The 26,750-nt window shown below is 37.8% G+C and overlaps 1 protein-coding gene across 1 annotated transcript in view; it reads left to right on the top strand.

Annotated features, from left to right (window-relative positions):
• The window catches only part of tcf25 (transcription factor 25 (basic helix-loop-helix)), a 104,117-nt gene that overhangs the window by 41,168 nt on the left and 36,199 nt on the right, over nt 1-26,750 (top strand). Inside the window, exons 9-14 of the mRNA XM_051932008.1 lie at nt 4,138-4,231; nt 10,204-10,296; nt 11,857-11,962; nt 18,719-18,878; nt 20,202-20,289; nt 22,017-22,175. Coding sequence (XP_051787968.1) covers nt 4,138-4,231; nt 10,204-10,296; nt 11,857-11,962; nt 18,719-18,878; nt 20,202-20,289; nt 22,017-22,175 — 700 coding nt within the window. The remainder of the gene's footprint in view (nt 1-4,137; nt 4,232-10,203; nt 10,297-11,856; nt 11,963-18,718; nt 18,879-20,201; nt 20,290-22,016; nt 22,176-26,750) is intronic.

The following is a 26,750-nucleotide window of genomic DNA, read 5'->3' as shown; positions in this document are numbered from 1 at the left end:
TGCGTCAAAAAAATACATGACACTTTATTTACCACTTAATTGCCCTGTTGTCTGTTTTATCTATATCCATCTGTAATTGTTTTGCTGAATATTAGATATCCACCTAATTCTGTTTAATTTCTAGATGACACTAAAGTATTAGTTGCTTTTTGTCTAGTTATGTATACTAAGCGGGCGTCTGAACACACTCTAAGGATATGTCTTTGGATCATTTGCTGTCTTTCTGCTGCTTGCGAGCTGTCTTTTCTGCCTGTCGCATGTCGTTGTTTTAAGAGCTGGGAGCACATTATGCTTGTCTGCCAAAAGCAATCCAACAACTGCTTGGTTACATGTCTGTGGACTCCTTTTAAATGATGGCTCACTGCCTGGTCTCGCGTGACGTTGTAAAAACAATACTTGTCCTTTATTTCTGGCCCCGGGCGTGGTTAAATTCTTTCTTGCAGGACATATAATGCTGCTCGCATTGTCGAGTTCGGGGGGGGGGGGGGGGGCGCTGCTGTCACGCTGCTCTTCGATCTTTTTAAAGCCTGTACAGCCGCTGTCCTTTTTGCTACAGCCCTGGGACAATCTCTTGGCACCAAGTCTCATGTTTACGGTCCCCGCGAGACGCACCGTGGCAAGTCTCTTTGGTCTCGCGGGTCTTTTAAATGTCTTCCGAGAAGATCACTTATCGTAGCCTTGCTTTTGCTTTTCAGGACAGGATTTCTTTTTAGAGAGATACAAGATAAACAATATTGTATGATCAGTTACTCTGATGCATCTTTATGAAATTCTGCCATGTTGGTAAAGCATGATCTTCTCATGTAATCCTCTGTAAATATTAATGTTTGTCTCTCTATTCATTCATAATTGCTTACATAAAATTAGACATGACACATGTGAGTCGAACTGGCTTATAACTTCTACTATCAACCAGTTACCATCCTTTTTGTTAATGCAGCATTATTTTGTAGTTTGTAGTGCTTAGCAAGTTCCCAAGTACCGAACATTTCAAGCACTGTTGGCCAAATGTTACTGTGGCTCTGGATTGTTTTGATTTTAGCCTTTTTAATCCTAGATGCATTTTTCCTATATAATCTCAGAATTGGTTTTATTTACGTATTTGAGGTTATGCATATTTATTGATAGTAATTTTTACATGACTTTTGCTGGTTTTCTCCTCAGTGGTTAGTAGGTTGTTCCATTTTTGACTTTTTTTTTCTTTTTAAATAAAGCTACTTAATCTTTTTCACTGATTAACTGATTAATTAATGCAAGCAGGGCCAGCGCCACCATTAAGGCAAATTAGATAGATAGATAGATAGATAGAGATAGATAGATACTTTATTAATCCCAATGGGAAATTCAGCATTCGCCTAGGGCACAGATCATAAGGTGGGGGGCCCAGCTACATGGGTTAGCTACCAAACAGTTGGTTGGTGCACTGATAAGCTTGGCATTAGCCTTAGGCACAAAATAACCTATTACCAGCACTGTCTGCAACATCACATTTTGTGCTGATAAAAATCATAAACTTGATGAAATGGGACAAACCCCGCCCACCCAGGCTTAGTTTAAAAGAATACCTGTGATCATATTTATTAAGCATCTCACAGAAAGAAAATGGTCCCAACTGGCTCAGTATTCTCAAAGTGATATAAAGTTCTTACTGCTGTTATGAGGAGGAGTAAAAAGCGTTTTATCAGTTTCCTAATTTAGGAAACTACTAACTGCACCAGGATTCAAGAGCTTTTAAACTTCCTTGACTCGCTAGGAATTGCCAAAAGATGGCTTTCTAGAAGAGACCGCCATACATATTCTGAGAAAGATGGAATGTTTTGGACAATAATGAACTAATTTACAGATATCATTTTGACAGAGGTGGAGTAATATTAGTAACAAATCTCACTCATCACGTGTTTGATTCATCTATGCAGAAAAACTAAAGTGCTGGTAATGTTGTGTTTTTGGCTACAGGGAAAATGCAGCCTTGCAACAGCAATGATTTGGGTATGTCACATCCAACCATGTCTTGAATTTTGCCCCAAACTTTAAACACCCTTAGAAAGTGAGATGTACCTGTATACATTTTCCTAGCACTTCATGTGAGGTAATGTTGCACTCATGCAAAACAGCACAGAAATAAACATCATTGCCCCAAATGCACATGAGCATACATGTGTAAGTTGCAAGTGATATCACAGAATCAGTACCCAGTGATCATGGATGCAAACTGTACTGTAGCAGCCAGCATATTATGCTGAAGATAGGTGGGTGATTGACCGTGAAATGTCACACAGGTACACTTAGCTATGCATTCCACAAACCCTGGAAACATTTCCTGTTATGTTTTTGAAGCCTGGAAAGGTTCAAGAAGGCAGGGAGAGACTTCCATGGCACTGAATACATAGAGCCTCACAGAGATAACAAGGGGTCATGGAGAAAGACATGGGATTACACAATGGATTATGATCGGATAGTGATCGTGAATTCCAAAACAGAGCAAGAATAGTTGTGGCTGTTTTTAATTAATTGTTACTTTACGAGGTGTTTCCTGTGCTGATGGCAGCGGGAAGGTGATTCATCTGAAAGTACAGCTGTGGATCATCTGTCCATCTATCCGTTCATCCATTCATTTTCTAAACCCGCTTTATCCTGAACAGGGTCCTGGGAAAGCTGGAACCAATTTCAGCAAGCATAGGGTGCAAAGCAGGAACAATCACTGGAGCATTCTTTTTTTAAATAAAAGTGCCTGATTCTGGGCTTTACTGTCATTCAGTGTATGTGTCTTGGTCTTTCCATCTTGGTGGTTATTATAATATTATTCTTTGTTGTTGCACAGTGACAACAACTACATGCTGCTGAATGCAGTATCCTTCTTCACTATGTTTTTCTTCTACTACTTTGAATATTATTATCTTTGTGGTGCAGCCTTAGCATTGGTTTCAAAAACATGCAAAATATCATCATGAGTTCCAATTTGCAGCTTGGATTGTTATGAAGTTGTGACATCATTCATTCTCAAATGTGAACTCTCACTCTTACCTGCGAATAGGTGTAAGACACTTCGTAAATATGTTTTACTCTTAGATAGGACAAATTCTTATTTTTTGTGTAACTTTTAGTGCAATGCCTAGGAGTAATTTAGAAACACTAGGTAAATACAAGCCCTGATTCTGTTTATGTTTATGCACTGAAATGCTAAACGATGTTCATCTGAAATTTCTGATGAAGAAAATCGATTGTGAATGGGTCAAGCTGGTAGGAAAAACTTATTTTTAACTCCTGATTCATAAGGCATGACTCAGAATCTATTCCTTCAATACTAACTCCTGCTCCCTTGAGTACACTACAGATTGAAACATTTTACTTCTGTGAATCATAAAATTTCCTGGAGAGGTCTTCCTTTACAATATGTCCAGGCATAGTTTTTAAATATTTTCCCAATCATGACCTTATAAAGTAGAGTTCTGAACTGGACTGTGTGACACAGATAACGGATTTATAGATTAATAACATAGGATTTACATTTACCCCTACAGTAACCCTGATTTATTGTATTTATTTATTTATTTTTATTTATTTATCTTTTGTGTAATACATAAATTGTGCCTGAGACTGGTAGCACTTACAGGATGTTTGGCTTTCCCTATGCACAATTATAAGTGCTAATCCAAATAACTTCTTCATTCTATATTGGTGAATCCAGCATTTGTTTAATCTTGTCTCATCTGCTTCATCTTATACTGCTGTGATCACAAATTAACTATCCTGTTTATATTTTTTTTTAATATTCATGAGTAAGGGTAAAAACATAGCCAGCATTTGCCAACCAATAAAAGAGTAAACTAGGTAATTCAAGTGTGCATCAGTAGTGGAAAAGAATAACATTGTTTACTTCCACTTTTTGTTTAAAGTAAAATATATTATACATTAGGAATAAAAATATTTGATATCCTTTTTTTTTAAAATTTACATGCTGCTTTGATCACTTAGGATGTATGGCCTAGTGTAAGTGTGAAGGTTTTTCATAAATGTTTTCTTAAGGCAGTTGATTGAAAATATTCTCATTTTCAATAGTATATCTGTACATACTGTAAATCACCATCATAGTATTAAAAGATTAAGGAAAAAAATAAACTTTTTTTTTTCCCCCAGAAAGAGCTTTGTATAGTTTTGAATGTGCATTCCACCCAGTTTTCAGTCTGACTTCAGGAGTGTGCCGACTAGACTATCTTCGCCCAGAAAACAGGTCAGCTAACTGTATAATGCATGATCGTTTTTAGCCATATTCCTTTTTTACTTTACAGATATACTGATATCAGTGATCTTGTTTGTTGAAGTAAGTACTTGTCTATATAGAGACAGTAATGAAAAGTTAACACAATATTTATAACTTTCTTTCCTTCTTTATTTTTCTCTTTGTAGTTTTTAAATGGTATATAGTGAAACATTTTTGGTGGCAGCATATTTTGGAATAGGTGTATAATTGTTTTAGCATATGTTATTACACTGTTCAGTTCAGTTTAACTTGGTTAATCTTATTAAGCACAAAAACTCAAACCCTAATGTTGCAAATTAAATGAGAAATATTGTACAATACATTCAAAGATATACAAATGTCCTAAGTCAGCTGCATTCTCTACAGAATGACCATTTTCAAATGACAAGAAAACAGTGTTATTTTGATAGAAGACATGTACATACAGTGGTGTGAAAAACTATTTGCCCCCTTCCTGATTTCTTATTCTTTTGCATGTTTGTCACACAAAATGTTTCTGATCATCAAACACATTTAACCATTAGTCAAATATAACACAAGTAAACACAAAATGCAGTTTTTAAATGATGGTTTTTATTATTTAGGGAGAAAAAAAATCCAAACCTACATGGCCCTGTGTGAAAAAGTAATTGCCCCCTTGTTAAAAAATAACTTAACTGTGGTGTATCACACCTGAGTTCAATTTCTGTAGCCACCCCCAGGCCTGATTACTGCCACACCTGTTTCAATCAAGAAATCACTTAAATAGGAGCTGCCTGACACAGAGAAGTAGACCAAAAGCACCTCAAAAGCTAGACATCATGCCAAGATCCAAAGAAATTCAGGAATAAATGAGAACAGAAGTAATTGAGATCTATCAGTCTGGTAAAGGTTATAAAGCCATTTCTAAAGCTTTGGGACTCCAGCGAACCACAGTGAGAGCCATTATCCACAAATGGCAAAAACATGGAACAGTGGTGAACCTTCCCAGGAGTGGCCGGCCGACCAAAATTACCCCAAGAGCGCAGAGACGACTCATCCGAGAGGTCACAAAAGACCCCAGGACAACGTCTAAAGAACTGCAGGCCTCACTTGCCTCAATTAAGGTCAGTGTTCACGACTCCACCATAAGAAAGAGACTGGGCAAAAACGGCCTGCATGGCAGATTTCCAAGACGCAAACCACTGTTAAGCAAAAAGAACATTAGGGCTCGTCTCAATTTTGCTAAGAAACATCTCAATGATTGCCAAGACTTTTGGGAAAATACCTTGTGGACTGATGAGACAAAAGTTGAACTTTTTGGAAGGCAAATGTCCCGTTACATCTGGCGTAAAAGGAACACAGCATTTCAGAAAAAGAACATCATACCAACAGTAAAATATGGTGGTGGTAGTGTGATGGTCTGGGGTTGTTTTGCTGCTTCAGGACCTGGAAGGCTTGCTGTGATAGATGGAACCATGAATTCTACTGTCTATCAAAAAATCCTGAAGGAGAATGTTCGGCCATCTGTTCGTCAACTCAAGCTGAAGCGATCTTGGGTGCTGCAACAGGACAATGACCCAAAACACACCAGCAAATCCACCTCTGAATGGCTGAAGAAAAACAAAATGAAGACTTTGGAGTGGCCTAGTCAAAGTCCTGACCTGAATCCAATTGAGATGCTATGGCATGACCTTAAAAAGGCGGTTCATGCTAGAAAACCCTCAAATAAAGCTGAATTACAACAATTTTGCAAAGATGAGTGGGCCAAAATTCCTCCAGAGCGCTGTAAAAGACTCATTGCAAGTTATCGCACACGCTTGATTGCAGTTATTGCTGCTAAGGGTGGCCCAACCAGTTATTAGGTTCAGGGGGCAATTACTTTTTCACACAGGGCCATGTAGGTTTGGATTTTTTTTTCTCCCTAAATAATAAAAACCACCATTTACAAACTGCATTTTGTGTTTACTTGTGTTATATTTGACTAATGGTTAATTGTGTTTGATGATCAGAAACATTTTGTGTGACAAACATGCAAAAGAATAAGAAATCAGGAAGGGGGCAAATAGTTTTTCACACCACTGTATAGGTCCATTATACAGTAATCCCTCCTCGATCGTGGGGTTTGCGTTCCAGAACCCCCCGCGAAAGGTGAAAATCTGCGAAGTATAAACCATATGTTTATATGGTTATTTTTGTATTGTCATGCTTGGGTCACAGATTTGCACAGAAACGCAGGAGGTTGTAGAGAGACAGGAACATTATTCAAACACTGCAAACAAACATTTGTCTCTTTTTCAAAAGTTTAAACGTGCTCCACGACAAGACAGAGATGACAGTTCCGTCTCACAATTAAAAAAATGCAAATATATCTTCCTCTTCAAAGGAGTGCGTGTCAGGAGCAGAGAATGTCAGAGAGAGAGAGAGAAAAAAGAAAAAAAAAATCAATAGGGCTGTTTGGAAGTATGCGAAGCACCGCCGGACAAAGCAGCTGCAAGGATATACAATGTAAAGGTAGTCTTTCAGCATTTTTTAGAGGAGCGTCCGTATCCTCTAGGCCAGTGTGTGAACAGCCCCTCTGCTCACACCCCCTTGTCAGGAGCAGAGAATGTCAGAGCGAGAGAGAGAAAACAGCAAACAATCAAAAATCAATACGTGCTGTTTGATCTTTGAAGTATGTGAAGCACCGTGCGGGAAGCATATCGCTTGACAAAGCAGCCATATGTAAGCCCAGCAAGAAAGAGAGCAATGTGAAGGTAATCTTTCAGCGTTTTTTGAGGAGCGGCCGTATCCTCTAGGGTTGCGAACAGCCCCCGTGCTCACAATATATTTGAGGAGTTTTATTTAATACGTAATACGCGCTCTGGTTGGGTAGCTTCTCAGCCATCTGCCAATAGCGTCCCTTGTATGAAATCAACTGGGCAAACCAACTGAGGAAGCATGTACCAGAAATTAAAAGACCCATTGCCCACAGAAATCCATGAACCAGCAAAAAATCTGCGATATATATTTAAATATGCTTACATATAAAATCCGCAATAGAGTGAAGCCACCTAAGTCGAAGCGCGATATAGCGAGGGATTACTGTATATAAAGATATAATGCATGTGCTCCAAGGCAGACCAGGAGCCTTCATGGACAATAAGAAGACAAAGAAAATTGAGTTTGTGATGGCAGTTCAAAAAAAAACAGTTACTATAATTTAATTACAAAGGAATATAAGAGAGTTAATTGGCTCTTGCAAAATTGCTTCTAAATATAGTTGAAAGCCAGTGAAGTAATTTAAGAACTTTTGCTATATGGTCATTCATCATAATTCTAGTTATTAATTACTTTTGCTTGAGACAAATGATTGAAGTAGCTTTTCAAAATTCTATTACTTTAAGAAGCTGTCTTAATTTTGCAGTGTTTCTTTGCAGACTTGTGGCGAGTAAAAGTTAACCTTTGTCAAAGATAACACCTGCATTTCAGATGGATGTAACTAAAATAAATTTCAAGCCCTTTGACAGAGATACTACCTCATAAAACACAATTATCGTTTAGCCACTCTTTTACATAAAGAAGTTAATTAGGTAATTGATGGGGCAATGATAATGATATATTTAATTGAGCATCTTCAGCATTTTAATAAAAGTTAATAAAGTGTTTTCAAATCATATCTCATAATGGCAACAGAGAAAACAAAACCCTGAATTCCAGCCTGAATTTCTTGCTACTCCAGCTGCTTTTAGTATCCTCAGGATTGATGTGCATGCTTTGATGTTTGATGAATGGTTCGATGTGATGAAGCAAAATGCCGACATACAAATGTATTCATGTTGCTTTTATATTCAAGCATCTCGTATTCCCCAACGTAATGACACAATATATTTTAAAAGTCTCAAATACCATCTTCTGTGCCGTCTTTTTTTTTTTTTTTTTGCACCTTCACAATAGCATCAGAATGTACGGTTGTGTATTTGAGCCACAGAGAAAAAGGACATAATGAAAATGTCTATTTTGTGATTAAAGTTGAAATTTTGGCTTTGACATTGTAGTTTAATGATAAAGTAGACTGTTGTAAACGTGATCTTAAAACCGACCCAGTTGTTAATCGCTGCGTGCTTCTGGGGCTTCCTCCTGACCTGAGAGCGGCGGCAATCAGCAATAGATTACCACACAGAACACATTAAATGTATGATATTCCAACTCTCTGCACATTTAGAATTCTTAGATTTATACTCAATCACTTTCATGATGAAATGCATTAAAATATTTATGTGACATTTTACAGATAAATCGTTAACTTTGTTTAAATAATGAATACTGTTAATAGTTACATATATGTGGGTAGCACAGTGGCAAAGCGGTAGCGCTGCTGTCTCGCAGGGAGTCACGTCCCTTGTTATCCCTGCTTGGAGTTAGCATGTTTTCCTAGTGGGTTTCCACAATGTGCTCACTTTTCCATCCAAAGACAACAAGGTTTAGATTTGGTGAAGCTACAGGGATTTTGTTTCTGTCTTGCATCGATGCTGCTGGAATGGGCGCATCCCTGGATTGATGGATGTAATCATTAAACCTCCTTTTCAGAGATATTGTGGCAAGGTGTCCTTGGAATTTAATGGATGTTTCGGGCACTCGTGTCTCATTGCGTGAAGTATAAACCTGGCCTCAGGCGCCTTACTTTTCAGCTGACGATCTTGACTAGGGCTTATTTTTTGGGGTTAATACAGTATTTGTTTTTTTTGCATTTGTTTAAAAGTATTTGATAAATACACAATAAGCTAAAAACAATGCCTGATAGGAAGTACAGTGATCCCTCGCTATATCGCGCTTCGCCTTTCGCGGCTTCACTCCATCGCGGATTTTATATGTAAGCATATTTAAATATATATCGCGGATTTTTCGCTGCTTCGCGGGTTTCTGCGGACAATGGGTCTTTTAATTTCTGGTACATGCTTCCTCAGTTGGTTTGCCCAGTTGATTTCATACAAGGGACGCTATTGGCAGATGGCTGAGAAGCTACCCAACTTACTTTCTCTCTCTCTCTCTCTCTTGCGCTGACGTAGGGGGGTGTGAGCAGGGGGGCTGTGTGCAGCTGCTTCCTGAAGGACATGCTGCACAGTGCTTCGCATACTTAAAAGCTCAAAGGGCACGTATTGATTTTTGACTTTGTTTTTCTGTGGCTCTCTCTCTGTCTCTTCCTGCTCCTGACAGAGGGGGTGTGAGCTGCCGCCTTCAATAGCTTTGTACTGGCGGTGCTTCGCATACTTAAAAGCCCTATTGATTTTTTTTTTGACTGCTTGCTTTGCACTCCTTTGAAAAGGAAGATATGTTTGCATTCTTTTAATTGTGAGACAGAACTGTCATCTCTGTCTTGTCATGGAGCACAGTTTAAACTTTTGAAAAAGAGACAAATGTTTGTTTGCAGTGTTTGAATAACGTTCCTGTCTCTCTACAACCTCCTGTGTTTCTGCGCAAATCTGTGACCCAAGCATGACATTCTAAAAATAACCATATAAACATATGGTTTCTACTTCGCGGATTTTCCTATTTCGCGGGTGGCTCTGGAACGCAACCCCCGCGATGGAGGAGGGATTACTGTATATTTTCTAGCCTATGTTGCTGAGTGCTGCTATTGGTAATATCAAAAGCAATATTTAATTCTAATAGTATAATAACTTTGGCATCTATTGCATCAGATGAGATTAGAATATCATTTACAACATAACTTGAATTTGTTTCTATGCTGTGACTGGGCAAGTTTCTCATGAAAGACTACATTTTTAAGGTAACTGTAAAGGAAAATATAAATTGGCAATTGCTCTATAATTAAGTTTTCTAAATCTGACTTGGATTAATTTAGTAGAGGTCTAATAATGGCTGCTTTGAAGGAAAGTGTGACAGTCCTATTTAATAATTATTTCTTTAATTATGTCTACTATTGTATGTGCATTTAATATTCTATAGTGAATTTTATATTTATGTGTGCATATAATTTACAGGGCCTTTTATTTACCCCTTTACAAGCATATGATGTTTTTGGAGAGAAGGGGATGTCCAAGAACAGCACTTGAATTTTGTAAGCTAATTTTAAGGTGAGAATTTATAAGTGTTTTGAGCTTATTGATGCAATAATCATCATAGTTAATCAGTTTCCTTTTAGAATTGCTTTATTGTTTTGGTCACACAATATTTTTCTAGTCTTTTTTTTACTACTTTAGCTTCACTGTAATTGGTTTCAGACAGAACAATAAATTACAGAATACAGATTGGGCATCCCTATTCCAGAATTTTGAAGTCCAAAATGCTCCAAAATCCGAAACAATTTAAACGCTGGCATGATGTCACAAGTGAAAAATTCCACACCAGAGGTCTTTTTAATAAACCTTTGCTTAGATCTGATTATGAAAATAGGCACACATCAAAAAGTGGATGTGAATGAAATGTGCAGATTCAAAACTGATTTTTTCTTTCGGAATAGAATGGGGATGGGAGTCATTGAACGTAAAGCATTGAGCACTGCAAGGACTGCAACGACATATGATTGATGATAATTGAATGCCACTAAGCAACAAAACACAGTGAATGTGTTTTGACCTGCGTAGCATTTTAAAACTGCTTCACAGCACCGTTAAAATTGCAGATGACTTGTGCATTAATGGAGTGTCACTACTTATAGTTAACAGAAGGAGCTTCATTTCAATATGAGTTCAGTAAATTGTTCCAATCAAGTAAGGAAAAACAGACACACACTGCAATTTGCCTTTTTATGTTGGAAATTTTTTAATGTTGTCAGAAACATGTTATGTTTTATGCATGCATACTTATACCATACGATAATTGAATGTAGTGCCTCATGGGTCAGTGAATGACTTCCAGAACAGAGGGCATGATGGAGGAAATGTTGGCTGAGATATTCCTGACATTTTGGCCATTTCTATGAAATACAAAAACAGGTAGCAGATATAAACTGAAAAAATCCTAAAAATATGTTCTTCAGTGCAAAGTAAAATACAGTCTATACATCTTACTGTATTTATCACTATTTGAGCTTTAATATGTTTGTCATTTTTGCACACGTTATAATAAAAGCTCAATGATATGAATTATTATACCTGTGAGTTGTCATTTAACTAATTTGGCTGAATTTCCCTACATGATGAAGAGTGTCCCAAGATATCTCATTTTGTATATGCAAATATTCCAAAATACAAAAATATCCAAAGTATTTCTGGTCCTAGGCATTTTGGATTAGGAATAATCAATCTGTACTATTAAGTGATTGTTAGCAAGAGTTTTTATCTATTTATTGTATATGACATAGCTGGAAAAAAAATTTTCTTAGAAACATCCAGTACAGTTTATTAGTTTTTGGTGTCTATAAAGATTTAAAATGTATTGCTTCACATCCTTGTTGTTATTCATGTGTTTTATATTCCTGGATAGATTTATTTTTCACTTATTTAAACTTATGTTCTAAACATATTTTGCTCTTACCTCTTCCTATTAAATGATTAAATGTATGAAGACTTTACATTACGAACTTGCACTATATTTTGTGCTGCCTTTGCAAGTTATATAAAATATTTTTGGTCTGTCTGATTTGATAGACTATACATGTAAAATTCATTTGTTTTACTTTTCCACCTCCAAAGTCTTGATCCCAGCAATGACCCACTGTGCATGCTCCTGATCATTGACTTCCTGTCATTGCGCTCGAGGGAGTATTTGTTTCTAACTCGGATCTATGAAGAGTGGGAGGTAAGGTGAATCTAACACTGCAGTTCTTTTCAACTTTCACTGTATTGGACTTTCATAATAAATCATTAACAAAAAAGGATAAACCTATTTAACTTTTCTTCATAAACTTTTCCTACTAGGGGTTCAACCATTCAGTTTGAATCTCTATACAGTCATATGAAAAAGTTTTGGAACCCCTCTTAATTATTTGGATTTTTGTTTATCGTTGGCTGAGCTTTCAAAGTAACAACTTCCTTTTAATATGTGACATGCGTTATGGAAACAGCAGTATTTCAGCAGTGACATTAAGTTTATTGGATTAACAGAAAATGTGCAATATGCATCATAACAAAATTAGACAGGTGCATAAATTTGGGCACCCCAACAGAGATATTACATCAATACTTAGTTGAGCCTCCTTTTGCAAATATAACAGCCTCTAGACGCCTCCTATAGCCTTTGATGAGTGTCTGGATTCTAGAGGGAGGTATTTTTGACCATTCTTCCATACAAAATCTCTCCAGTTCATTTAAATTTGATGGCTGCCAAGCATGGACAAACCTGCTTCAAATCATCCCATAGATTTTTGATGGTAGAGGACTGTGACGGCCATTCCAGAACATTGTACTTCTCTCTCTGCATGAATACCTTTATAGATTTCGAACTGTGTTTTGGGTCATTGGCTTGTTGGAGTACCCAACCCCTGCGTAACTTCAACTTTGTGACTGATGCTTGAACATTATCCTGAAGAATTTGTTGATATTGGGTTGAATTAATTTGACCCTCGACTTTAACAAGGGCCCCAGTCCCTGAACTAGCCACACAGCTCCACAGCATGATGGAACCTCCACCAAATTTGACAGTAGGTACCAGGTGTTTATCTTGGAATATGGTGTTCTTCTTCCGCCATGCAAAGCGCTTCTTGTTATGACCAAATAACTCCATTTTTGTCTCATCAGTCCAAAGTGCTTTGTTCCAAAATGAATTTGGCTTGTCTAAATGAGCATTTGCATACAACAAGTGACTCTGTTTGTGGCGTGATTGCAGAAAGGGCTTCTTTCTCATCACCCTGCCATACAGATGTTCTTTGTGCAAATTGCACTGAGTTTTAGAACGATGTGCAGATACACTATCTGCAGCAAGATGTTCTTGCAGGTCTTTGGAGGTGATCTGTGGGTTGTCTGTAATCATTCTCACAATCCTGTGCATATGCCGCTCCTGTATTTTTCTTGGCCTGCCAGACCTGGGTGCCTGTGGCCTTCCATTTCTTGATTACATTCCTTACAGTTGAAACTGACAGTTTAAACCTTGGATATAGCTTTATGTAGCCTTCTCCTAAACCATGATACTGAACAATCTTTGTTTTCAGATCTTTTGAGAGTTGCTTTGAGGATCCCATGCTGTCACACTTCAGAGGAGAGTCAAAGGGAAGCACAACTTGCAATTGACCACCTTAAATACCTTTTCTCATGATTGAACAAACCTGGCTATGAAGTTCAAGGCTTAACAAGCTAATCCATCCAATTTGGTGTTGCAAGTAATCAGTATTGAGCAGTTAGAGTATCTCACAAAAGTGAGTACACCCCTCACATTTTTGTATGAAAAGATATTATAAAATATTTACAAAAATGTGAGAGGTGTACTCACTTTTTTGAGATACTGTACATGCATTCAAATCAGCAAAATTACAAGGGTAGCCAAAATTTTGCACAGCCAGTTTTTCACATTTGATTTAATTTCATACAACTAAATACTGCTTCACTAAAAATCTTTGTTCGGAAAACACCCCAGTACTCAGATGTTCCTATCAAATGAAAGACATTCCACTGTTATCTTTTTTTGTTGAAAGTAGAGTAAATTATAATGCAGGCTGAGAGGGGTTCCCATATGACTGTATTTTTTAATTCACGATTTTGTAACCCCTCTCTTAAAAAAGAGAAAAAAATGCTATTTAATTGTCTTTATTGAAAATAGATGTTTTAACTTTCAGCTTGATGAACCGTTTACTTAGGACAACGCACTGAAGGACAATAGTGATATATAGAGAAATGACACTGTACTGCAAGCAAAGATTTTTTTTTTTTTCTCCAAGTGCACCAGCTCCTATATACCAACATTTGGGCACTGCTGGTAAAACTACATGTTTTACTTATTCTAAATAAAAAGAAGACAAAAATCCTTAGAAAGGAGCAGTTAGACCCTTTGTAAAACTAGAATCACTACAAAGTAGATATGGGGAAGACATCATCATTTAAACCTAATCACTGAGTGAGTTGTTATCTGAGCACTTATTTTAGATTTAGAGGTGCTGTTTCTCCATAGGAAGAATAGAAAATTAAAGTAAATGAGGTATGCATTTTTTTTCTCTCACCCTCTCTCAAATACTCAAAGGAGTATTTATTGTAGCCAATTACAGATATGTGGTCAGTCTACTTTCTGAAGGAATGTGGAAGCACTCTTGATCTTGGCATAATGTATTATTGCTTTTCCTGGTGAGGACTGTGTCAGCAGTGGGCCAAGCAGGACTTCACTATCCCCAGTTTTTCTAAAACAGGGTTGCACAACATAATGCTTATGGATCATATCTGTCTTTTCCAAAAAAAAAAAAAATTCCTAGGTATCTTATAAAATTGTGTATTGACTTATGTTTCTGAATAGATTAGACCAAACTTGATTTATCAGCAAAACTTTATCATTTTACCTCCCCATCATCATGCTCAACAATTTCACTTATAGCCACATCCACTCTTAAAATATATTGGATATTTAATAAAGCAATGAAGGCAATGTCATTCTAAAATTATTCTTTTTTTGGGTTTGCAGTGAAGTAGTGTTCTGGTAGATTTAGTAGGTTGATATATTAAATTTCTGATTTTTAACAGTTTTCTGGCTGTTTTACTTCGGCTTATACTTTCACTTGTCTATTTGAATTTTTAAGTTATTTACAATGATCAGCCACAACATTAAAACCACTTGCCTAATATTGTGTAGATCCCCCTCGTGCCACCAAAACAATTCTGACCCCTGGTGGCATGGACTCCACAAGACATCTGAATGTGTTCTGTTGGAACTGGCACTAAGATGTTAGCAGCAGACCCTTTTAATTCTCATAAGTTGCGAGGTGGGGCCTCTATGGATCAGACTTGTTTTTCTAGCACTTCCCACAGATTGAGGTCAGGGGAATTTGGAGGCCACGTCAACAATTTGAACTCTTTGTCATGTTCCTCAAAACATTCCTGCACAATGTTTGCAGTATGGCTGCCACATTATCCTGCTGTATGAGGTCACTGCCACCAGGGAATACTATAGGCATCAAGGGGTGTACGTGATCTGCAGCAATCTTTATGTAGGTGGTATGTGGCAGTGTAATATCCATATGAATGCTAAGACCCAAGATTTCCCAGCAGAACATTGCCCAGAACATCCCACTACCTCTACCAGCTTGCATTCTTCCACTTAGTGCATCCTGCTGCCATCTCTTCCCAAGGTAAACAACATAATAACACCCAACTGTCTGCATGATCTAAAAGAGAAAATTCTTCCTCACACCAAGGCCTCTTGTTCCATTGCTCCATAGTCCAGTTCTGATGCTTCTGTACCTGTTGCAGTTTACAGCAGTAGACAAGGTGCAGCATGGACACGCTGACTGGTCTGAGACTGAGCAATTCTCTCATGGATAGCATTACGTTTTTCATCAATTTCTGCTACAGTAACTCATTTGTTGGACTGAACTTAGATAGGCTCGTCTTTGCTTCCTGCTTGCATCAGTAAGCCATGGGTGCCCATGACTTTGTTGCTGGTTCAGCAGTTATCCCTCCTTGGACTATGTTTTGTAGCTACTAACTACTGCATAGTGGGAACACCCCACAAGACCTACTTTTTTGGAGGTGCTGTGACCCAGTCATCACAGTTTGGTCCTTGTCATCATTGTTCAGATCCTTACGGTTGCACAGTTTTTCTGCTTCCAACACATTACCTTACTGACTGTTCACTTGCTGCCTGATACAGTGCATTCGGAAAGTATTCACAGCGCATCACTTTTTCCACATTTTGTTATGTTACAGCCTTATTCCAAAATGGATTAAATTCATTTTTTTTCTCATAATTCTACACACAATACCCCATAATGACAACATGAAAAAAGTTTACTTGAGGTTTTTGCAAATTTATTAAAAATAAACAAACTGAGAAATCACATGTACATAAGTATTCACAGCTTATGCTCAATACTTTGTCAATGCACCTTTGGCAGCAATTACAGCCTCAAGTCTTTTTGAATATGATGCCACAAGCTTGGCACACCTGTCCTTGGCCAGTTTCGCCCATTCCTCTTTGCAGCACCTCTCAAGCTCCATCAGGTTGGATGGGAAGCATCAGTGCACAGCCATTTTAAGATTTCTCCAGAGATGTTCAATCGGATTCAAGTCTGGGCTCTGGCTGGGCCACTGAAGGACATTCACAGAGTTGTCCTGAAGCCACTCCTTTGATATCTTGGCTGTGTGCTTAGAGTCGTTGTCCTGCTGAAAGCTGAACCGTCGCCCCAGTCTGAGGTCAAGAGCACTCTGGAGCAGGTTTTCATCCAGGATGTCTCTCTACATTCCTGCAGTCATCTTTCCCTTTATCCTGACTAGTCTCCCAGTCTCTGCCGCTGAAAAACATCCCCACAGTATGATGCTGCCACCACCATGCTTCACTGTAGGGATGGTATTGGCCTGGTGATGAGCAGTGCCTGGTTTCCTCCAAACGTGACACCTGGCATTCACACCAAAGAGTTCAATCTTTGTCTCATCAGACCAGAGAATTTTCTTTTTCATGGTCTGAGAGTCCTTGAAGTGCCTTTTGGCAAACTCCAGGCAGGCTGCCATGTGCCTTTTACTAAGGAGTGGCTTCCGTCTGGCCACTGTACCATACAGACGTGATTGGTGGATTGCTGCAGAGATGGTTGTCCTTCTGGAAGGTTCTCCTCTCTCCACAGAGGACCTCTGGAGCTCTGACAGAGTGACCATTGGGTTTTTGGTCACCTCCCTGACTAAGGCCCTTCTCCCCTGATCGCTCAGTTTAGATGGCCGGCCAGCTGTAGGAAGAGTCCTGGTGGTTTCGAACTTCTTCCACTTACGGATGATGGAGGCCACTGTGCTCATTGGGACCTTCAAAGCAGCAGCAATTTTTCTGTAACCTTCCCCAGATTTGGTGCCTCGAGACAATTCTGTCTCGGAGGTCTACAGACAATTCCTTTGACTTCATGCTTGGTTTGTGTTCTGACATGAACTGTCAACTGTGGGACCTTATATAGACAGGTGTGTGCCTTTCCAAATCCTGTCCAATCAACTGAATTTACCACAGATGGACTCCAATTAAACTGCAGAAACATCTCAAGGATGATCAGGGGAAACAGGATGCACCTGAGCTCAATTTTGAGCTTCATGGCAAAGGCTGTGAATACTTATGTAACATGTGCTTTCTCAATTTTTTTATCCATCCATCCATCCATTGTCTCCTGCTTATCCGAGGTCGGGTCGCGGGGGAAGCAGCCCGAGCAGAGACGCCCAGACCTCCCTCTCCCCAGCCATTTCCTCTAGCTCTTCCGGGAGAATCCCAAGGCGCTCCCAGACCAGTCGAGAGACATAGTCCCTCCAACGTGTCCTGGGTCTTCCCCGGGGCCTCCTCCCAGCTAGACGTGCCCGGAACACCTCACCAGGGAGGCGACCAGGAGGCATCCTGGTCAGATGCCCGAGCCACCTCATCTGACTCCTCTCGATGCGGAGGAGCAGCGGCTCTACTCTGAGCCCCTCCCGGATGACTGAGCTTCTCACCCTATCTTTAAGGGAAAGCCCGGACACCCTGCGGAGGAAACTCATTTCAGCCGCTTGTATTTGCGATTTTTTTATTTTTAATAAATTTGCAAAAACCTCAAGTAAACTTTTTTCATGTTGTCATTATGGAGTGTTGTGTGTAGAATTCTGAGGAAAAAAAATGAATTTAATTTATTTTGGAATAAGGCTGTAACATAACAAAATGTGGAAAAAGTGATTCGCTGTGAATACTTTCCGGATGCACTGTATATCCCACCTCTTGACAGGTGCCATTGTAACAAGATAATCAATGTTAATCGTCTCACCTGTCAGTATTTTTAACGTTGTGGCTGATGGGTGTTGTATGTCTTATGTCTATAATGGGTTTTTTATGTTTATTAGAGTATAGCATATCATGAGATAATTTAAAAGATAGTATATATAAAGTCAACCTTTATAAAACTAAATTCATGAACATATTGCCACAAGGAAAACAGTGTGTTAACACATCCACCTTTTGTCACTTTGAGCTTTCTGGAGCCAGAAAATGATGATAATGTCATTGGTGTTTTTTAATTTTAAACAGTATGCCTTTTTGTTGTTTTTATCAATTTCTTTCGAGCTGGTGCATTTTTTGTTTTCAGTTTGTCTTTTTGTGCTGCTTTTACTCCAACTTCCCTTAAACAGATGAATTATTTTATTGTTCCTTAATCTTTTTTCTAAAAGTAATTATGCATTATTTTGTGTTTCTGATGGTTTTATATGTGAACAGAGTATCATTTTACATTATCAATGTCTGTGGCATTTAGGTGATATTGAAAAGATTTAAATCTTTTAATATACACTACATCTAATTTAAGAGATATTTTACTGATTATATTTGATTTTCAAAAAAGGTTAGTGTATCTTTTGTAAAGTAAAATTTTATGTAAATGTTTAATATTAAACCATAAATGCTCAGTTTGTAGTGTGACTTTTATTTCAGATTCATCGAAACCTTTCACAACTTCCAAATTTTGCATTTTCTGTTGCACTGTGTTACTACTTGCTTAGTCAACAAGATAATCTATCAACAGATGAAATTACACAATTGCAAGCAAAATCAGATTCAATGCTGCAGACTGCATTAATTATGTTCCCAAGTGGTAAGAAATTTTATTTTGGCCCCATTTTCTTTTCTAGCATATAATCTAAATTGGCAAACATTTATAGTGATGTTTTTTTTAAAGTTGATATATTTGAAAAGGTGCAGGAGTTAAGATTGTGTACTAGATAGCCCTGTTGCCTCATAGGTAAAGAACCAGGTTTTAACTCTTGGCCTAGTCTGTGTTTTGGAGTGGATTTGATACATCACCCTGGCTTTATGTAAATCTTCTCCTGTGTACTAAAATTTTCTAATTTCCTTTCACTTTTATCATTTTTGTTGGTTTAATTAATCTAGTTTGTCCCTGTGTATATGTGTATGTGCTCGCTCTGTGAACTACTTAACACTAATGCTTGTTCTGAAGTCTGTTTTATGCCCTTTGCCCCCTAACTAGGTTATTGCACAATACAGGCCTGTAAGGGAAAACGAATGGATAGTCAGATGCAATACCCCTTTAATTAAATAAAGTCTATGTTTTGAGACAATTAAGATTGACTCTACTGTGTAATGCTCAGAAGGGGTGGGCGGGCAGTTGGCCAAGGTGTCCAGGAATCTGATTGTGTCTTTGACTTACCGTGGACCCAGGGATGCCCACGACTGAAGTTTTTGTTTCATTGCCTCCATTTTCAACTGGCAATAGTTCAACAGTTAATTAAAGGACAGCTAGGGCTGGGTTCCATTTATGCTAATCACTTTTAATCTACTTTGTTTTCCTGTTTTTCTGTGTGTTATGTGTACTCATTTATCAGTGGTGGCTGGTGAAAAAAATTTAGAGGGGGAGCAGCACCCCAGCAGCCCCACATTACAAACTGCCACTGCTCATTATGTAATTAGTAATTGGTAAAGTTTGCATTTTACTTGAATTTGCCTCAGTGTTCTGTGTGTGCACTTAGTGAGGAGAACTATACAAAAATTATGTTGAAAAAGAGAGCTGAATTTAATTTAATTGAATTTAGAGAAGAAGTAATAAATAAAAAAAACTATTAATTTAAACTTTTTTAACATTTTAACAATGTGGCCATTACCAATGAAATTTTTTTATATATTTAACAGTAAATAATGATTGAAATCTGTATTTTTGATTATCTTTCATCAGTGTGCCATTCTGCACACTGCACACAAAGCTTAGATCTTTGTCACATTACCTCACTCAAATAACTATAGAAACTGAAATTAAACGTGAGAGTTGTGCAAAAATCCTTTTGTGAATCATAAAATCAAGCCACATTGTACATCTCATTTGTTTTTATCATTATTTCTCATTAATTGCACTTAAATATGAGGTGTCCATGTAATGTTAATATTTTGTTTTGTATCCCTTTAGTTCTGATGCCTCTTTTGGATTTATGTTCTATACAGCCTGATGCAGCAGTTTCTTCTCATGAGTTCTTTGGAAACAAAGCTCAGATTGGGTATGATATGTTTTCATTGCTTAGGAATACTTCTTAAAAATCTTTTTCCTTGAATTTGAATGTTGTTAATTCAAAATATATTTAAATTTGTACTATTTACCTTTGTATGTTAGATGATGATTTAATTTTTAGGAGGTGCTGTAATCGTTCCATGGAACAGCCGGGTTGTTTTTGCTGAGCTTGATTGACTTAAGCACAGTGTGTATCTGACCATAGCTGATGTCAGTCTGCTTAGGATTTTATCATCTTTTGTGGTGATCTTATGTTTGTCACTGTTATACAGTGTGAGGAAAGACATTCAATTTTGTATGTTCTGTTTTTCAGGTTCTTTTCAATATTCTATACCCTGATTTGTGCTCTGCTCAATGTACTAGTCTGTCTTAAGCATATGTTGTTACAGATGACAAGCATAAACCAGGGAACAGAATCTTTGACCTTGACCATGCGTTAGATAGATTTTAATACCCCTTCTGTGACAAATAAATGACAGTGTTCTCTTTCAGAATGATAAGAACCTGAATGAGACAGTTATAGAACTGGGGGCAAGTGGTATTCAGAATAAAAGAGCAATTTTGTCTGTTTCATACATGAAGATAAGAGCGTTCTTAATTGTTCCTTATACATTGGTATAGTACATTCCAAGAGACTGCCAGGTACAAGTAATCAGTTTATTTTGTAAATTGTATAATCCAGTTCAAAGTCAGTAATAGGAAAGATGCTTTATCTATCTGAAAATATGCTAAAAACACAGGCAACATGTGTGATTTGAACATTTCATTTATTTTTCACTTCATGTGTGCTGCTCAGGCAGATAATATAGTAAAATAGAAGAAAGAAATAATGCTTCAAAACACAAGTGTCACAGAAATTGTTTGGTTAGTATGACTTTGTGCTTCCACCTCATGCAGAATTAAGCATGTTCCTGCCCAAAGAACATGCATTTCAGACCTAATCAGAGTCGTTGCTCAAAGGTAACCAAAAGGGATCCTTGTTATTAACCACAACACAACTAATGCAAAATTTATGAAAACCCCCAGAAACCCACCTACAGACTTAATTAAAGACAGTTTAGTTGCTCGATATTATGCATTCAGTGATTAATAGTGAGAAAAATACTGATTATCTGAATTTACGGTAATTAATGTCATAGAGTGTATGTAATGTGACTGGTTTACAACATTCAACCAGTAGTGTTTTATTACTTTTTGTGGTGTTCTTTGTTTTTTTTTTTTATTCAGTTGTATGTATGTATGTATGTATGTATGTATGTATGTATGTATGTATGTATGTATGTATGTATGTATGTATTGTTTGTTTTACTATAAACACTACATGCCTTAAAATTCATTAACAGAAAAAAGTGAGACTACTGTTTTTAATTTCTGCTTTTTTACTTAAAAGCCTGGATAATTGGTTGACTGGAAGCTGATAAAAATACATATTGTTGTTTGTTTTTATGATATATTTTATGTGTAGTATTTAACTGCTGTGTGTACTCGGTATATGCTTAACTGCTCTTATTGGTTATTTTGACCTCTGGATCACACTAACCACACTGACCAACAACATCATCTGTATTGTTTGCTGTTTTATGTGTTCTAATATTTCTTTTGTGAAATATGGTTAATTAGTATAAGCAGTTTTCAACCTACAAATGGTGTTTAGATAAAGATTATTTTAATGAACCTTACAGATGAGCAATAATTCTTCTTATGATATCTTCACAGCCAGCCCCCAGCTCTAAATGAGCTGGTCTCTCTCTATGTTGGGCGCTGCCATTTTATGTGGAAGAATGCTACTGTTATGGTGTGGCTGGAGAAGAATGTCAAGGATGTCCTATCTCGTGTGGATCTTGGTGACCCTGTAGTTGAAGATGCAGAAATAAAGTAAGACTTGTAACCTTTGCAACAAATACTGTTTTAAAAAAACATCAAACTCTTTTTAGTCCTTTTTTTTAATTTTAATTTGATATGAATTGTTGTTTACTAGCTGTTTTACCAGTTAAAGTAACATAGATATATAGGGTAAAATTAACAACATACTGTATTACTAGCTGCAGCTTTAAGCTGTATACTGCAATTTCATTAAAGAACACACCAGACTGTCCAGTATAATGTAACTTTATCTTCATCATTATATAATGACCACATTCAAGAAGCGTGAAGCATTCCTTCATATACTCCTACTCTTTTTACGTCTAATGTAAAATTTACATCGCTTCTAAGTACTGCTCTGTTTCTTTAGTATTTCAGTAAGCAGCAAGTAGAGACTTTTCATTTGAATGGGTACTAGAAGAAAATTGTAGAGCAAGGGACCCTTATTTATCAGGTTCTTTTTCAAATACATAAATAAATATATAGAACATAAGTTCTGCCCATTCCTTTATTTTCCCACAGTAAAGCATGCAGCTAAGGAACCCTGTCTTACCTTACTAATTATAAACATTTACCTTTAATAACATTTTAAATTAAAACCTGCAAACCTATAATTTCTACACACTTCATCACTGTAATAAAAATACTGATGACACTTGCACTAGTTTTCCAACGGAGTATAAACTTTTTGCATCCAAAACTGAGTTAATGTCCTTGATTATAATATTTTACACAAATTTCTTGCACTGTGGAGCTTCTTGCCCCACATCATGCTATATTAAAAAAGCAACTTCAGAAAATGGACAAGTGAGAGCTTTGTTGTTAAATCAAAATTGCTCTTTGTGATTTGAATGTAGCTAACAACTCATCGTTAAATGTACCAAATAACTCAGTTTATTAAGATGTTCCTTAACTTTTAAATTCTTGTAGTGCTTTGTCTGTTTTGAAAATTATCCATTTAAAAAGAAGGTAACAGCTATAAGGGAACAAAGTAAATAAGAACAATAGCAGTATACTGCATACAAATAACATAAAAGTTGCAAGGAAGTTTATGATAAAAAAAGTAAAGCAAAGTTTTAAAAAGAAAAAGCAAACAAATAAATGGAAGAAAACAAATAAAGAAGATATCCATATTACTAACCGAGAATGGTAAACCGGAAAGCACAGACGCAGGTACACGGCGATGGACGCAGGAGACATAGTGCACAGGCGCCTACAGCGCGCGTCTCATAAACCGCAAGCGAAGTCTGATCCACCACGAACAAAGGAGTCACGGCTCAAAAACGAAAGAGCTCAACTAACGTAAATAAGACATGAAGCAACAACGCGCCCATAGCTAACGACTAATGACACAGCCACACAGAAAAGAGGATTCTGCACTGCACCCCAGAGTCAAACGGAAGACACTACGGAGTCCGCAAAGGTCCACAAAGATAGTACGAAAGGCGCAGGTGCCTAGAACGCGCTTCTGAACTAAACGTCCACACTACACAGCATGGTCCGGGTAATAAGAATAAACGAACTCTGCGTATTAAACGTACGGCATCCTCACACGTCCAAACCATATAGCATATGTGAATCACATTACAGTGATGCATTATTAACAGTACAACTACAGAAAGCGCTCCGTATTAACAGTAAGTGCAATTATCCATATTACTAATGGTAGACAACGGATAACTAATGGAGTCACGGTCAAGGCTCCAAAACGATCCAGTTCAACTAACGGAGCTACAAAAACGAGCCCACATGGATAAAAACAATAAACGTAGGCGCCTACAACGCACGCCTGAAAACGCGGAAGCAAAACTGTCTCGGCTCCAAAACCAAACGGCTCGACTAACGGGGCTACAAAAACGAGCCCGCATGGATAAAATCAATGAACGCAGGCGCCTACAACACGCGTCTGAAATGCCGCAAGCAAAGCAGGCACGGCTCCAAAAAGAAAGAGCTTGACTGACGGGGCTACAAAAATGAGCCCGCCTGGATAAAAACAATGAATGCAGGCGCCTACAACGCACTTCTCAAACAACGCAACCAAAGGAGTCACGGCTCCAAAACGAAACATCTCAACTAACGGACATACAGAAACGAGCCCGCCTGAATACAAATAATGAACGCAGGCGCCTACAACGCGCCTCTCAAACAGCAGAGGCAATAGATAAACAGCAAAGAAAGGAACGACAAACAGCCGCTAAACAATTCCACCAATTAGCTGACAACGCATTCTGTAATGAGTCCACTATTAATGAACATTCATTAGGATTAATGAATATCATTTGCTGTCATTGTCATTCACTTAACTTCCCTGAAGAAACAACTGGCAGTACAACTAATGAGTTTACACGTTGTTGTCAAAAGGGTCAGGTTAGACTGCCTCCTTTAGATGAATATCCTGAATATCTACGGAAACTTCTAACTAACAATGTACCCGAAAGTAAAAACTTTATGGACTGCATTAGATCCTACAATAGTTCATTTGCTTTTGCATCTACCGGGGTAAATATCAGGCCACCAGCTGGCAATGGCCCATACTGCTTTCGCTTATGTGGACAAATATTACATCGGATTGGAACAGTGCACACTGAACCAAATCACGAACGCAAATATGCACAAATCTACGTGTTAGATCCAGATGAGGCAATCTATCAACGAATGAACCTTCCTGAAAACAAGCAATGCACAGAGCTGATAATGAGAAACGTCGCTGAAGTCATAAACAATCACCATCTTAATTTCCCCTTAGAATATTTAAACACTATTAACCCAGCCGGATTACCACAACACAATCTTAACCTTAAAATCGGGACAATAGTCATGCTATTAAGAAACCTTAATACTAAACAAGGTTTATGCAACGGTACACGTTTAGTCATCAACACCATGACAGACAATGTTATTGAAGCAAAAGTACTTACAGGATCACATTCTAACAATACTGTTTTGATTCCTAGAGTTGACCTTACAAGTTCTGATCTGGAATTACCTTTTACCCTTAAACGATGCAAATTTCCCATTAAACCTGCATTTGCCATGACAATCAACAAGTCCCAAGGACAAACCATGGACAGAGTTGGCATATACCTCTCTGAGCCTGTATTTGGACATGGACAACTTTATGTAGCCTTCTCAAGAGTTCGGCGTTCATCTGACATTAAAGTTAAAGTTATAGATACTCCATACCAAGGAAAACTCATTCAAGGACAACACACCATCTTTACTACAAATGTTGTGTATAAAGAAATATTCCAATAAATCTTTCTAATGTGCCGTGCTATGGGTTCTTTACTTCCTTTGTTCATCATCTACACCTTTACACTCCAATATATCTCATACATACATCAATGTATTTCGGGTTACCCAACACCAGGGGTTGGCGAGCGAAGCGAGCAGGGGGCGGAGCCCCCTAGTAGTTATATATAACACTTTATATGTTTAGAAGTGTGTAGGTTAAGAAAATGATTTGCTGGTGCAGCATATGAGTAAAAAAAAAAGTCAAGACTGTATGAAAAAACTGCAGTCACTCCCACTCTTAAGTATCAGGTGCTAAAGTTTACTTTGTTTGATACATGTCCAGATATTTTCCGTTGGTGAAGGAGCAAGATGGTAGAAGTGCATTTTGAGGCTCAGTATTTCTTCATCTGGGCTGATTAAACTATAATAATGATTAAAAAAATAACACTACTGGAAATATACAGGTGCTGGTCATAAAATTAGAATATCATGACAAAGTTGATTTTATTTCAGTAATTCCATTCAAAAAGTGAAACTTGTATATTAGATTCATTCATTACACACAGACTGATGTATTTCAAATGTCAGTTATAATCATCAACATTAAAAGAAATAAACAACTAATGAAAGTCCCAAATTCAGTATCTCGGAAAATTAGAATATCAATTAAGACCAATGCAAAAAAAGGATTTTTAGAAATGTTGGCCAACTGAAAGGTATGAACATGAAAAGTATGAGCATGCACAGCATGTACAGCATGGCCTGGATTACTGCAGCAATGCGGCATGGCATGGAGTCGATAAGTCTGTGGCACTGCTCAGGTGTTATGAGAGCCCATGTTGCTCTGATAGTGACTTTCAGCTTTTCTGAATTGTTGGGTCTGGCGTATTGCATCTTCCTCTTCACAATACCCCATAGATTTTCTATGGGGTTAAGGTCAGGCGAGTTTGCTGGCCAATCAAGAACAGGGATACCATGGTCCTTGAACCAGGTACTGGTAGCTTTGGCACTGTGTGCAGGTGCCAGGTCCTGTTGGAAAATGAAATCTGCATCTCCATAAAGTTCGTCAGCAGCAGGAAGCATGAAGTGCTCTAAATCTTCCTGGTAGACGGCTGTGTTGACCTTGGACCTCAGAAAACACAATGGACCAACACCAGCAGATGACATGGCACCCCAAACCATCACTGACTGTGGAAACTTTACACTGGACCTCACGCAACATGGATTCTGTGCCTCTCCTCTCTTCCTCCAGACTCTGGGACCTTGATTTCCAAAGGAAATGCAAAATTTACTTTCATCAGACAGCAGCAGTCCAGTCCTTTTTGTTTTTAGCCCAGGCAAGACGCTTCTGAC

Source organism: Erpetoichthys calabaricus, chromosome 9, assembly GCF_900747795.2.
Source record: "Erpetoichthys calabaricus chromosome 9, fErpCal1.3, whole genome shotgun sequence".
NCBI lineage: Eukaryota > Metazoa > Chordata > Cladistia > Polypteriformes > Polypteridae > Erpetoichthys > Erpetoichthys calabaricus.
The sequence above is the reverse complement of the archived record's forward strand: the minus strand, read 5'-3'. Positions and strand labels throughout refer to the sequence as shown.